Below are 14619 nucleotides of genomic sequence, written 5' to 3' on the forward strand. Positions count from 1 at the left end.
GACATAAAATTATGCAAGACGCATTTTGCACATGTAAAAACTCAGGTTACTTACCAATTACTGCTTTGCTGTTTTAGGATTATTAACGTTTTCCCAAAGGAACACCAATTTATCAATTTCATTTACTATTCAGGTATTAGCATTAGTTTTAAAGTGGCTGCTATTTAATAGTTACTCTCCACAACTAGTTTAGAAGAGGAAGTAATAGCTAGTAATTGTTCCAGACTGCATGGAGAATTCAGCCATGCAACATGTAATACTTTGGACATTTTCTGTCTCTTACTGCTCAAAAATAAGGCAGCATAAGTTTCCACAAGAATGTGGACAACAGAGATATAAAACTGAAAGTTTCTGGAAACTTGCTAATAGAAAACAAATGCATAAATTTTCTTCTTGATCAGTTTCTTTTTTGAAGGAAAACCTGTCTCCTTTCTGTACTGATACAGCAACTGGCAAGAGCAGGTCAATTCCCAGCTGAGGTCTGGATGCACTATCACAGTATAAGCATTTCTACCTAGGTGTGATTAAGATTCAGTACCCCATAAAAATCAAAGGTGGCATTTTCAAAAAGGCTAGGGCCCTACTTTCAGAAGTAATTTAAGCAGCCCAGAAACCTAAAAATCATCAAACAAACAAGCAAGATTTAAATTAGCGTTTTTAATAATACTATCCTTGGCAGTCAATGGAGATAACATGTAAAAATGCGTAACTTAATTTAATTCCTTCATTTCTTCTGATATAAACAATACTCCATATACTCCTGACACATCCTGTGTCTATGTTATTAATTCCCCAGCTAACTTCTTTCTGTTCCTTCTTCTGTTCTTACAGATCTTCATCAAATCAAATTTTAAATTATTTTACAAAGATGCAGGCAAAATCTGGTTACATTTTTAAATAGACAGTTAAATTTACAGGAAGGAAATAACACTTGAACGTGTTTGAATTGGCCATGATTTATGTTTATTTAGGGATCATAAGGCTCTACCTAAGTATTTTTGCACCCAAATTCTAACTGAACTAGTTGAAAAAAAGCCCTGAAGATGATCAGCAAGCCATTATTTGCAAAAATAACTAAACTTTCAACATCGGCATCTGCAAACTAACAGAAATCTCTAATGTCTATGTTATACTTCTCAATACATTAATTTCTTTACTTAATTAAAAGCATGTATGATCAGAAAAAATTACATTATTTTTAATAAGAAAACAAATGTAGGATCTTTTTGCAGCTGTTCAGCTCTTTAAATTATTGCATAAGGCAAAAATGCATCTGTACACATACCAGTATGTCACACAAAAGGAATGGGTAGCATTAAGACAATTACTGCATATGAGACACTTAAAAGGTCTAAATGACACAGAAATTATGCAGTCCAGGTAGAAAACTCTTTCATAAAATTATATATAGCTTTCCTTGCGTTCATGGTGCTACCAGGTACCAGTCAAGTAATGAATCTTCAGGACAGCTGACCAACTTTAGCTTAATGAATTCTATTCTGAAAACTCCTGCCACGGATCCATGTTCACCAATACTAGACCTATGCATTACTGGAAAAAAAACACAGCACATATATGGAGCAGGTCTGAACATGTATTTCCGCTGGCTCACCTACACTACATGCAATGGTACTTATGTCAGATCATATGTGATTAGAGAAAAATTGCTAAAATCATCTCACAAAGTTTTTAAACAGACCAGCAGAAGGTCCAGGTCCATTTGTTCCCAGATGCAGAATGCTGTGTTTCCCCTTTTTGAAGTTCATGAGATTCTTCCCTGCCCAGTTCTCTAGCCTGTCTGGGTCCTTCTGGATGGCAGCACAGCCATCTGGTGTACCAGCCACTCATCCCAGTTTTGTATTCTCTGTGATACTGTGAAGTCCAAAGCTGGGTCTCATTAGAACAAGCAAAGCAAACTTCTTAAACCAGCAAAAACTATGATAGCACAGAAATAAAAGCTTTTAAATAAGTCTCACTCTAACCCACTGTTTAGACTGGTACTCACAGGCAGGCTCTTAACTTCAGGTTTGGTCCCGACCCAGCAACTTTTCAGTGTCTGCTGAGTTACTGTCCCTTCAAGGTCTCTAGAAAAATCTCTCTCTTTCCATTAAGTCTGAGGCTCAGCTGCATGTCTGCTCCCTGCTATTCTCAAAGCGATCAACAATGTAGACTCACAGCTCAGGTGCAGACTCTTCAGTCAAGCTTTGCTCTCCCTCTATCCATACCCTTCACTAACAACTTCCCTCAGCAGCAACATGTACAGATGTTCTGGAGCTGATTTCAGACTGACCCGAAGTGCTGCCTGCTTGCCCTGCCTGGCTGCACCCTTCGTTGATGTTCAGCCACTATTTTTTGAAGGGACATAATATACAATGACCTATAACATAGTATAAAAAAGAAAACAAAAATAACCTACCACAGTATGCACCATCAACAGTTTAAGGACATGACAAGGGTCAGTGAGAGGCAGGGATTACAAATGCAGGCACAGTGCCAAAGGAGATATCTGGACCTATTGTTGCACAGACATAATTTTCCTGTGCTTCAGTCTGCACTGTGCTCTTTTAGAAATACTGGATTTCCTTTGAAAGCACCGAATAATAAAAAAGCAAATGCTGAATATGCACCCTAAATGAGAATATTTTAAAAAGAAGCTACGAAAATATGTACACTGAAAGAAAGAATCCTTTAGAAATAGGATTAAGCAATTTCTTACAAGCTTTAGCCATCACTTATGAAAGTAAAAAGCATTAAGACAGCAAAAGGGTCTCAGATCCTTCTAACTGCAACCCAGAAACTCAGAATTCTCCCAACCCTTATAACAACTGCCTATATACCCTAAGTTAAGCACAGTGAAACTGAGTACGTTAATGCCATCTCTCACACAACTACCAAAACCTCCAAAATGTGTCTAGGATGCAGGAAAATAGTTCTTATTATTCATATCTATAACTTTTTATGATCGGAAGTTTGGATTTAAGTTCACTTCTTCCAGTTATAAAATAAAATAAATAGGTGTACAATCAGCTGTTTACAATTAAAATAAAACATATTTTGCCAAAATATCAAGCAACGCAAACAAAGACATTTTGTAACCCAGTTAAACACATCTGGTCTTTCCCACATGCCAGGCTACTAGCTCCCTGACTGTTGATACTTTACACTGGAAAGATAAAGTGATGGCCTTAGACAGTCCAAGCAGAGATGAAAAGAAGCATGTTTCAGTGTACAAGATTATTCCCTGAGAATATGCTACACAGTTCTGAAATACTTACATCTCCGTATTACTAAACCAATTTAGAACTGAGGTTATTAGCTAATCTCAGTAAAAGCACAGAGAAACAATTTCTTCGCATGCAGAAAACAAACTACAGAAGTAATTTACAAGGCATCTTGATTAGCAACTAGAAACTAGATAATAATGAAAGCAAGCTCTGCATCATAGTTACTGGATCATATATAACAAGACACAATAATCATAACACTACCTTCTGCAGTAGTTGATGTTTTCAAGTGGTCTTCAGCAACAGCTAACCAAACCATCAATCCAGGATTGATTCAAGTTAATACGACAGTAACTTTCAGAAAAGATCGCTACCTCAATGCTATGCAGGCAAAAAAGTTTGCCATTACCAAGGTCATGAAGAGCAGGGACTGGATTCAGTTTGAGATTAGGACATGTAAACATAAGTGTTCACATCTGTGTTAGATATATTAATACCTAGATTCTAATCAACAGTGTTCTAGTCAATCCAGCCCTTGGAACCTGCAGGGCTACTCAGCTAACTGACCAGTCAGCATTTAATTTTACTTGAGCCAAATCAATCTTTATGCTCCACTGACTGGATCTCCATTGACTGTGACGGAAGTTTAGATACACACGTAAAACCACCTACTTTTAGGCATACAGTTGTAAATTCTTTATCCTGCAGCTAGATCCTACCCACAGTTGCAAGTTACACATCTATAATTAACTAAGGGGGAACTTCACAAGTAGTTTCCTCTCTGGGAAAAGAGTCAATGTCCATAGTTTGTCTGATGCTGTAAGTCTTTAAAAATTTGTATGTTACTGTTCAAAGTATATACGGGACATTTCCAAACATAGTGCAACCCTCCCCAAAAATCTCCAGAAGAACAAAATGTCAAAATAAACTTGGTGGAGGTCAGAGTCTTTAGCACAAATGTAGAGATAATTTAAAAACAAAATATATATACTTTTGCTTGGCAATAATGTTTTTTCAACAAGACCCACTCAACCTACTCCCTTTAGATGCTATTTGTAGGTATTTGTAGCCATCTAGTCGAAATCCATGCAAGGTGTCATAAGACTCTCATTTAAGGGCAGGAGAAATCTCATGTCATCTTGAAAATATAACCAAATTTCATCTTATGATAAGGACAGTTCAATGAATATCCTGAAACTCAAACTAGATTTTGCTTAAATCCTTTGAATACTAAAAAAAAAATAATACATGATTCTTGAGACATCAGCAGCATAGCTTTGAGAGAATACAGTATTAGATTTGCATTCTTATTCCCTGCCAGCAAAAAGCAAGTATTAAAAGCATTGAGTCTGAGAAAGCGGTTTCTCTGAATATCTCAAAAAGATGTATCCTTTTCATGTTTCTAAACCACTGCCACTGTCAAAGACATGGCAGAAAGAAAATACAAGAATAGTCAAAACCAGGCCAAACTAGTACACCACTTTAGTAACATGGTTCTGATGATGACTGCATCAGACCTCTTAGAGAAAGATGCACTTAAAGATTAACCTGTCAATAGAAGTTGCTTTCTCATCTGTATCAGTCAGTGGCTGGCTCACATACTCAGCATTATTGTTTTTGCACCCTTGCAAAAGAGGAAGTAACCAGAGGTTTAAAAGATTTCTTACAGGACATGAAGAGATTTTTAAAAGCTCATCTTTGAAGGCTGTTGACAAATTCAAAACACAAAACCAACGTGCTCAAAAACAAAGAAAGGAAAAAGAGCTTCCTATTCCCCTAGTTCAAAAAAGCACCACTTTTTATACTTTCAAGGAACATCCAAGACATTTCCATTGCAGCTAAAGAAAGATGAAGCAAAGCAGACTTCCTGAATCATAGAATATGCCTATTACTCACTTGGATGTGGGTCACTTTAAAGTTAACAGCCTGGACATTGAGAAAAATCTGTTGTTCAGCATGGATTCTTCATTAGTTTCCTTGATGCCCATTGGGTAACCAGACAGAACTCAACTGGACATTCTACTTCTGGTCATTCCTGGATATTCTGGTCAAGCTTCACTTCTGTTGTGAAGGAAATAACAATAATCCCAAAGATCCAGGGCCCTTGCTTGTGCTACATCTTCGTCAGGATCATTTGGTTTGATTCTTAGACCAAATTTTAAAGACTACATATAGCTACGCACCTTAATGCATTTTCTACAGAGATATAAAAATCTTCAACTGAGAATTCTGGAGCATCAAAAATAGAAATAAAAAAACAAGCCTGTATCAAGCTTCCCAGTTGTCATTATTTCTAAAGCTATTCCTCAGTCTCCATGTCTTCTACAGACAAAATTGCTGAGTTGAATGATTAACTATTCTTAGCCAATTAATTTCTTAAGCATTCCATGTGGAGCCCTTCTAAAATTGTTTAAATGTCATTTTAAAGACAGACAGTATCAGTAACTTCTCTGTGCATTTAGTTATCTCCAAAAAGAAGCTGTATTCCTGCAAAGGCTCTTTTTGAAAGGAACACACAATATTACCCGATTTCCAATGCCTTAATTTAATAAAGGCTTTGGTTTTATTTTGTATCAAGGGAATTCATATTTCTGATCATTATTCTAATGTAACATCTAATGCCAGTTTGCCTTAAAGCACCTCATCTTTGTCCTGATGAAAGTCTTCACTTATGAAGAGTTACAGGAGACTACCAATCCTAAAGATGAAATCATAAGATTTCAAGGATGCATCTGAAAGTCTTTTTTTTTTTTTTTTCCCACTTAAATTAGCACCAAAAAGAGAATGAAACTGAATTTTAACACACTTACAGGACCTTTTAAGAATTAAATTTCATTCCTAAACTAACACGAGGAATGTGTAAATTATTTCATATTAGGTACAGTTTATACTTTTTTTTTTTTAAATAAAACACTACTAGAAATACCGCTTAGTACAGAACCCAGTCATCTTCAACTACATCAAGTTTCTGTTGTAACTTCCAAAATAATACATCAAAAAGAACTATTACTTTCCAGATCTGAAAAATATAGGTGATAGCCAAATACTACATTTAGTAACCTCTAGTCAAATAATAAGTATCAGCTAAGTTTCAGTGCAAATTCACTTCAGAATTCATGTTCAGAATTAGTCTAGCTTGGCATCAAAACTTTCTAGTGTAAATTTATTTTTACAGAAATAAATAAAAACAATAAATCACAATGCAACTGACCTAAAAGTCTTCCTTAAGATTATTAAGTTATAAACACCAAACTACAGGACACAAACAGTCTGCTTGTCTATTTTAAATAATCCTAGTTTTCATACCCATGAACAAAATGTAATCTTATACTGTTCCCTGGAGCTCGCTCTCGTCTCTTAGAAGCTGCACTTTTTCTTTTTTCTTTGCATTGCTCTTTAAGTTGAGGTAGATCTTCTTTGTAAACCTTTAACAAAGAGCACACACATAAATTAAGAGATTCATAAGAAAAGCATGTTTCTGAGAATTCAGCCACAATTATCACTCACAAAAATGTTACACAGACATCATTGAAAAAATCTCCAATAACTGTCGCTGGTTATTGTATAGCAGAACTTATTTTTAAATTACAACCAAAACTCTAATAGAACATGCTAGGTATATATATAATCACTTTTTTTCATTTATTGTATCTTCATATTTTGAATGCTTCAGATAATAAAAATTCTGAAGGTTTTGGTCAGTTCCTGCTCAGCTGTCAGTCTCTCCAGATTTCAGATTTCAACAGGTCTTCACAAAAGACCAACTTAAACCCTGGGAAGCATTCCATCTGCCATTAAAACTAAAAACTTTACCTGTCGACGATAGGTGATCTGTGTCTCTTGTTCAATTTCAGAGTCCAGCTCTGGAACATCAGATTGATCTGAATCTGATTCATCACTGTTAGAATCAACCAGACTCTCTGCCACCAAGAAAACAGAAACAGAAAATGAAGCAACCTAAATTGCAAACCAGAAAGTGTTTAAAGTAACTGCTTAATGTTTCTGATTTGATAATCAATGCTTATATTAGCTACAACATAAACTGCTAATAATTGACAAGCTGACAGAATCAATTCTGCTGATACAGTACAAATAAGCCATGTTGTAACTATGATAATTGTTTTTGTTTGGTTTTGGAAGAGAGTTAGTTTTCATCCATTAAAATTATTTCATCAACATTAATGTTAGAAGGAAAGGAAGAAAGAAGAAAATGAAGTCACGGGTATAAAGCAGAAACTAAGACTTGCAGAAAACTAACAGGAGAAGTAGAGAACTCCAAAGAGAAACTTGCAGTTAGGTGAGCCATTAATGTAAGCAGTAATTCCCCATGTAGATTAGGGGAAAAAAAAAAAAATCAAATATGGGAAGGAAGTGGTAAAATTTTCAGTGTGGAGAAAAAGAGTAGTCATTAATGCTTCTGTTTTACATCATCTGGGGAAAGCCAGATAATGTTGTACCACAGAGTTTCATTCCAACAGAAATTGAAAATAATGTCCTGGCTGATAGATAATATATTTGGATCTTTCTGCAATCTTTGATTGAATATTCCACATTTTTTCATTAAGAAACCAGACAAAAAAATCAGTCTAGAACACAAATGGATTTTAAAAGATCTCAAAATGTAATTCCAAAGAGAGAATCACCACTCAGTAAGAAATGTTTCTAAGAAATATGCGATAAAGAGCAATCTTCAGAGCTATACTACTTAACATTTTTATCAGTGATCTAGAGAAAAACAATATTGCTACTGATAAAGATCACAGATTACAGAGTTAGAAAAGCCATTAACAGGACAACTATCAATAGTGTGACAAAAAATAGCATGACAGCCAGAAGTAAGGTTATATATGCAGGAACAAGGAATCTAAACAAAAATTTTATCTTGGGAAGCAGTAGCTAATGAGAAATTTGGGTCATGGGAAATAATTAGTTAAAAATTAATTCATACCATGAAGGATCAAACCAGTTAAAGGCTTTTTGGAGGCTTCATCAAGGAGATGAAGATAATTATTACTTCTTTCTGCATTTGGCACTGACAAGGCCAGCACTGAATCAGCATTCATTTACCTATTAGCTAGGTCCACACTAATACATCTTCATCTGATCTTAGCAATTAAAGGGTGAAACAAACTATTTAATTGTAACTCTATATATTTATTTCCCCAAAGGACTCTCGAAATTCCTTTAGGAATTTTCAAGTTAGGCACTTAGTTAATTGTTTGATTTTGGGAAACTCAGTCATGAGGATAATTGCTGTATTAATCACTGATGGTAACATGATCTACATTTTTTTCCCAAATATTAAGCACTTATAGGCTGCTTAAAAAAAAAAAAAAAAAAAATCAATTACAATACTTAAATTACCATATGAATACTTCCAAAATTTTAATCAAATGAGTATACACAACTTTTTTTTCCACTGACATGTGGGCATCCATTTGTTGTCCATTTAGTAAAAGATGATATGTACAGAATTAATAAATTCATATCTATGATCCAAACTTTTATATTTTCCCTTTGCACAAGGAGCACGGTGATAAATTTTTTCATAATCTTGTTAGACTGAGCATCCAGGATACAGGCAAGTATTACGCAATGCTATCAGGTACTTCAGGCAGCTGCAAAGTTTAAAGAACAATATTTCTGTGCAGGCTGGGAATTCTGAATATTTATTTCTATACTTTCATCAAGGAATTTTACTTCTCTTTTAGCCTCTCCTCCTCCCTCCCTTTTTTTAAAAAAAAAAAAAAAAAAAAAAAAAAAAAAAGACTTACCTTGAGGTGCTATATGAAGAGAATCCTTCAACTTCCGGTCAGGGACAAATTTCCACTGAAAGACAGAATGATCAGCTCCTCCAATGGAAACAACCCACTGGTGATCGTGTGACCATCTGACATTTGTCACATGAGCAGAATGACCAAGGTATTTTTTAAACTTTGCACCTAGAACAAGAATAAAAATCTCTTCCAATATATGTGGAATAAATGTTTCAGAAGCACCATAGGAAAACATATCAAGGAACCCTTACAAAAAGTACCAGTTTAATTAAGATATTCTAATTACTAGTGATATTTTAATTAATAGCAGCAACTTCATGCAGTATTCCCAAATTTCAATCTGTCTTTAAGATAAATTTTTAAATTTGGATTCCATGATATAATATCTTTAACAAGTCAAACACAAAAACAGAAGTCTTATGGTAGTGCTGTACGAGGTGTACTAAAGGAAGATTTAAAAAAAAATATTATTGCATTTATTTTATTTTTTACAAACGAAGATTGTGCCCAATTATTATTTCTAAATTGAAAAGATGTAGTTATTTAAATGTTAAATGATGTATATTTAGCTCTGTGAAAACATCCCCGTGTGTGCTTGCAGCAATGGTTCTCACTGTTTATGCAATTTGAGTGCTAAGCACTTCTAGCAATTCATATCCCCACATCTTCAGTAGTAGTAGTAGTAGTATAACTACATCAAGCTAACATTTTTACTGACTATTGCATAATTACAACATGATCATTGGATCAGTTACAAAAAAGAAGTTCCTAACAGCACTACATTATACAGATTCTTGAGCCTTTTCTTTGGTTTTATAACCAAAGTTTATAACCAAAGTGCAAAATAGACAGGATAAAAAGGGAACAAATTCAGTCTCCTTCAAATGGACAGAAGATTGTTTTCAAAAAGTAGTTTTGGACTGCCTCAAGTACCAATAAAACCCTTATCACTTTAAAAATAAAACCGGAAAGACTAAAATGAAATGTGTTTTAGCATCACCTTTTACAAAAAGAGTTGAAAAAACTATGGTGGAATATCAGTCATTCTAAAAAAAAGAGGAAAAAAATCATTTTTTAAACACACATTGTTTGAAGACATATCTTAAGACCCATTGTGAAGATCACGCGGTTGTAGCCAGCATCAAAAACGCAGTGTTGCAAATTGCAATGGTGCAACTTTTTGTTTCCCCTTTCAAAACTTAAGAGATTTGATCTAGGCCCCAAACAAACTTTTTAGCTTAAGAGGACTCTTCTTAAAAGCTAACAAACGTTTCATAGGCTTTCTCTGATCATCATCATGTTACCAGCTGAAGACAGTGATCTCTATTATTGATAATTTGTTACAGTTCAACCTGAGTGGTGTCTAGAATGGAGTTCTTCGAACAGCTCTGAAAAAATGAAGCCGTTCTTGTCTAAAAAGATACATATCTCCCCATTTCACTCAGTCCTGAACAGTAAACTTGAAAATTATATACCTTGCTTCAGTTTTAAAAAATTCACGATTTGTCCTTATTGTTAGTAAAATTTTGAGGAAAAATTATTTGGAAAATTTTTTAAACTTCAAGTAACATATAGTGGCATACTCCAATTACAGGACCAATTTGCTGTTCACTTATTTATTGCCTCTAATCATTTAGTAAAGTTATTTTTTCTAGTTCCTAGCCCAAATCTCCATCACAAATCCAGAGGACAGAAGAAAACTACTTGAAGACCAAGATGAAATATCTATCTCATAAAAGGATAGAAATTGCATCACCTCATGAAACTCTATCAAAAAAAAAAAAACAAACCAAACTGTTTTACAAAATAAAATATATGTAAAACTTCTGGCTATTCCAAATGCAACTAAAATACTATTACAGTTGTCAATACACCAGCCTATTGTTGTCTTCCATCCTCGAGAACTAAACTTCTAAGAATAAATATTAGCCACTTAGATATTTTTCAAAACCCCAGTTTTCTAAAAACTTTTTCTTGAATAACCAAAATTCAAAAATACACATTTATAATTGAACTTAAAGGTACTACCTTTTCTTAGACATGGGTATCGAAAGAGCTTTACTATTCCATAATCATCAGCTGTAACCATAACTTGCCCAATAAAATTTGCATCCACAGAATTTATATCATTTATATCTGAATATTTGGGCCAGATTCCATTAACTTCAAGGCCAGAAACACAAGTCCATGATGCCCACTGAACACCTTTTAATTCCTCCTTGTTTGTTACTTCTTTTCCACCTAAAAACAAAAATAAAGACCTATTTTTCAATATTCACTTATGCAATTTTAAAGTACGTAATTTTTTTTTTAAATTCTCCAGAATCAAATCTGAGTGTGACAGAATTAAAAACTGACTTCTAAAACTGTCCTGATCTAATATTCTCTATCATGACCAGCAGTATCAGTAGCAAGGCTTCTCAAGACTACTTAATAGAAGACCATGTGTTTGGTACTTTACAGTTTTATTATTTCTTGCTATCTGTTTGAGGTTGTGTTATTTTTAAATGTTTATAGAAAATACATGTAGCCATTCTAAGATAGTTTGGAAAAATTCTGTTGCTGAACTATTCTAGAAACCTGGATTATTTAGAGCAAAAACTGAAGAACTCATTTAGATCTAGCCACTGTAAATCACTGAAAACACCAACTTTATGCTTAGATCCTTGTTAGATTATTTTACATCAGCTTTATCTGTAATAAGATTGTTCTGGTCTCACAAAGTTTCAGGCAAGAGCTTAAGTACTGAGTCAGATGAAAGGCCCATTTAATAAATACTGTGTCTTCAGGAACGGCCAGAAACAGAGTGCAGGAGCAACAAAAGAATAAGGCAAGGAAATGTAAAAGTTGTGAGTTAGACTGAGCACGCAAATACAGAACCTGAGCAGGACGCTGCCAACAATTCACTGCTCAGTCTTCAGTAGTAACAAAATTGAAGGCAGCTGGGCTGGGTGTTTTCCTGTTTTCTTACTGTTAACAGGATTCAGACTAGTGGGAGAGGATGGGATGGAATGTAGGGGAGCAGCCTCAGGTGTTGTAAGGAGGTAAGTTTTCAACAGAGGGATAGGGGAAGGGAGAACTCAAGTAGACTGGAATAAGCAGAAGAAAGAACAGCCGTAGAGAAAAGATAAAGCAAAACAGCAAATAAATTAGAAAGGAAGACTTCAAAAAAAAAAAAAAAAAAAAAACAAACAAAACCAAACAACCCACACTCAAGGAAAAGTTTAACTACTATACATCCCTCCAAAAACTGGAAAGAAACTCAAGTGCCCTGTTTGAAGATCCCTCAGCTCTGATGAAATAACTGCACCCTTTGACAAGGTTTACCTTGTAATCTCTTTCAATCACTAATCTGTGTAAACGATGACCACTAATACTGGTTATATCCATGACTAAGTCCTACAGATCTTGTATTAGGCAGATGTAAGTTCCTTACTCATTTATAATGGAATTTCAAGCGTTATATGATTCCAATCATTATTTTAAAATATTTAGGAGATTCCTCTAACTTCACTGATTTTGCTAAACTTTTTTCATAAACAAGCTTTCACAATCCCACATTCTAGTATATCAAGAAACTCCAGGGTGAAAGCAGCCTATGTAACTCCAAATTGCTCCTCCTGTGTGTATGCATTTGTTACAGTAATTAAATTCTCACTTACTATCTTGTCTTACATATCTTCTGTCTCACCCAGTGCACAAAATAAAATTTGCGCATCGAATGAATTAGATGCTTCAGCAAAGAGAGGCACAAAAAGCTCCACGTAACTATGAATAATGTGCAGTGCAAAGCGCAAATATTGTATAACAAATGAAGAGACAATATAGTAAGTGGTGACGATAACAAATACTTAACTACAAATATGATGACTGGGAAAATATAGAATTATATTTATATAAAAAGTGTATGCACACAGAAGAAACAAGTAAAACCTTGTGATAAAAATTGCTCTTGACACATTGTAATCAGGACTACTTAAATTTGAAACTTTAAGATATATGTACTACGTGTATATGTCCTCTGCAGAGAGAATTGTCCTGATGGAAACTGTTTCAAGAGTATGGGACAGTTCAGTCAAGTTTTCAAGACAGTGTTGTCTTGAAAATATTTACAATAATGGGGTTGTCACAAACTTTAAATCTGAAAACTGTATTTTAATATTATGTAATAGAATAATCTTCTTTAATAGTCCCCTGACATAAAAGGGAAAAGACATATTTGAACTTGCGTTATCAGTAGACTGTCCAGCTAAATTTCATTTTGATGGTTATATGATTGAACCACCTATGTATGACAGCTTCAATATTTCTTTTGTTTCCAGTGAGTAATTCCTCACATTCTGGCATCCTTATATCAAGTATTCTTATTTTCTCTACAGTTACCTAATCCCATTATACTTCTAAATTCATTTGCATTCCGATTGTTTCTGAGGATATCTCTCACTGTAAAAGCTCTTTTAAGTTAAATTCCTCAGTTCTGCTTCAAACATAGCTCTAGAAAACCAGATGACTCTTCCAAAATGCAACATACTGATTTTTCCACACATTTTAAAAAACATACAGTGTTGATGAAAATGATAGCCTATTTAATATCTAAGCTCAGTAAGTACATAGCTATTAAGCTATTGCAAAATTGAATTTTTTATAAAAAAGTGGGAACAGATTTATTTTTGAGAAATAAAATAAATTATAAGCCAGCATCTTTACCATGAAAAGATGCATTAGAAAGAAGAGTAAACGTATAAGGATAAAAATATTTAAGTAACTTTGCCAGAAAATGCTGTACTTATTAAAAAATAGCAAATATTTATACAAATATTTATATATTTATACAAACTCAGGAAAAAAATATCTTTATAACCCAGTGCTTTGATCTATATTTGTTTGTTTCTACAAAACTGCTGTACATCTATAACTACTTTCTGTATCAAGCAACAAATATCATAAAGGCAACCCAGAATCTTACTTGGCATCCTGTAAAAAAGTCTCTTCCCATTGCCATCATTTGTCTGTAAGTATTTACTGTCTGAAGACCAATCCATATGGGTGATGAAACTTAAAGATCCAATACATTCCCCAACCTTCTTGTATCGCTGAACAACGCCGTATATATCCACAGAGCTGTCATTGGAACCAACAGCTAGGAAATTCCCATCTGGTGAATATTTCAGTTCATGAATAGCTTCTTTCCTGTCTTTGATATGAACAACCTCAGTCATATCTCTGTAGTATGAAAGAAAGCATGTCATAAGTATAGAAGAGCGTTATCATACTGTCAAGTTCCCACTTTTAAAAAACAGACAAAATTGTGAAATAACGAAGTGGACTTTACTATCCTATATGCAAACACAACACTGCTATTTTCAAGAGCTGGGTAGGGCTTCATGGCCAAAAAAAAGAGAAGAGAACAGTGGCAGAAGAAAGTGCTGCACTGCGCTGAAGGAGAGCGTACAAAAGATATGTTCAAGCTGGGTCCACAAAAAAAGTTAATCAGGTAGATTACCAGATCTTTATTCACTCAGAGAAGAAAACCTCACTGACATGAGACACAGATCTCATTTTCCCTTTAAAACTGTGAGATCACAGCCACAAGGCAGCACTGCTTTTGTACATGTGAC

The 14619-nt window shown here is 34.3% G+C and overlaps 1 protein-coding gene across 2 annotated transcripts in view; it reads right to left on the reverse strand.

The window, feature by feature from the left end:
• The window catches only part of EML5 (EMAP like 5), a gene marked incomplete at both ends in the record, with an annotated part of 118172 nt that overhangs the window by 60287 nt on the left and 43266 nt on the right, over positions 1-14619 (reverse strand). For both annotated transcript variants that reach the window (XM_082485905.1, XM_082485904.1), the window contains 5 exons: positions 6531-6649; positions 7038-7144; positions 8999-9166; positions 11030-11242; positions 13968-14224. In XM_082485905.1, coding sequence (XP_082342031.1) covers positions 6531-6649; positions 7038-7144; positions 8999-9166; positions 11030-11242; positions 13968-14224 — 864 coding nt within the window. The remainder of the gene's footprint in view (positions 1-6530; positions 6650-7037; positions 7145-8998; positions 9167-11029; positions 11243-13967; positions 14225-14619) is intronic.

This window comes from Vanellus vanellus, assembly GCF_965231255.1.
Source record: "Vanellus vanellus genome assembly, chromosome: 6".
NCBI classification, from domain to species: Eukaryota; Metazoa; Chordata; class Aves; order Charadriiformes; family Charadriidae; genus Vanellus; species Vanellus vanellus.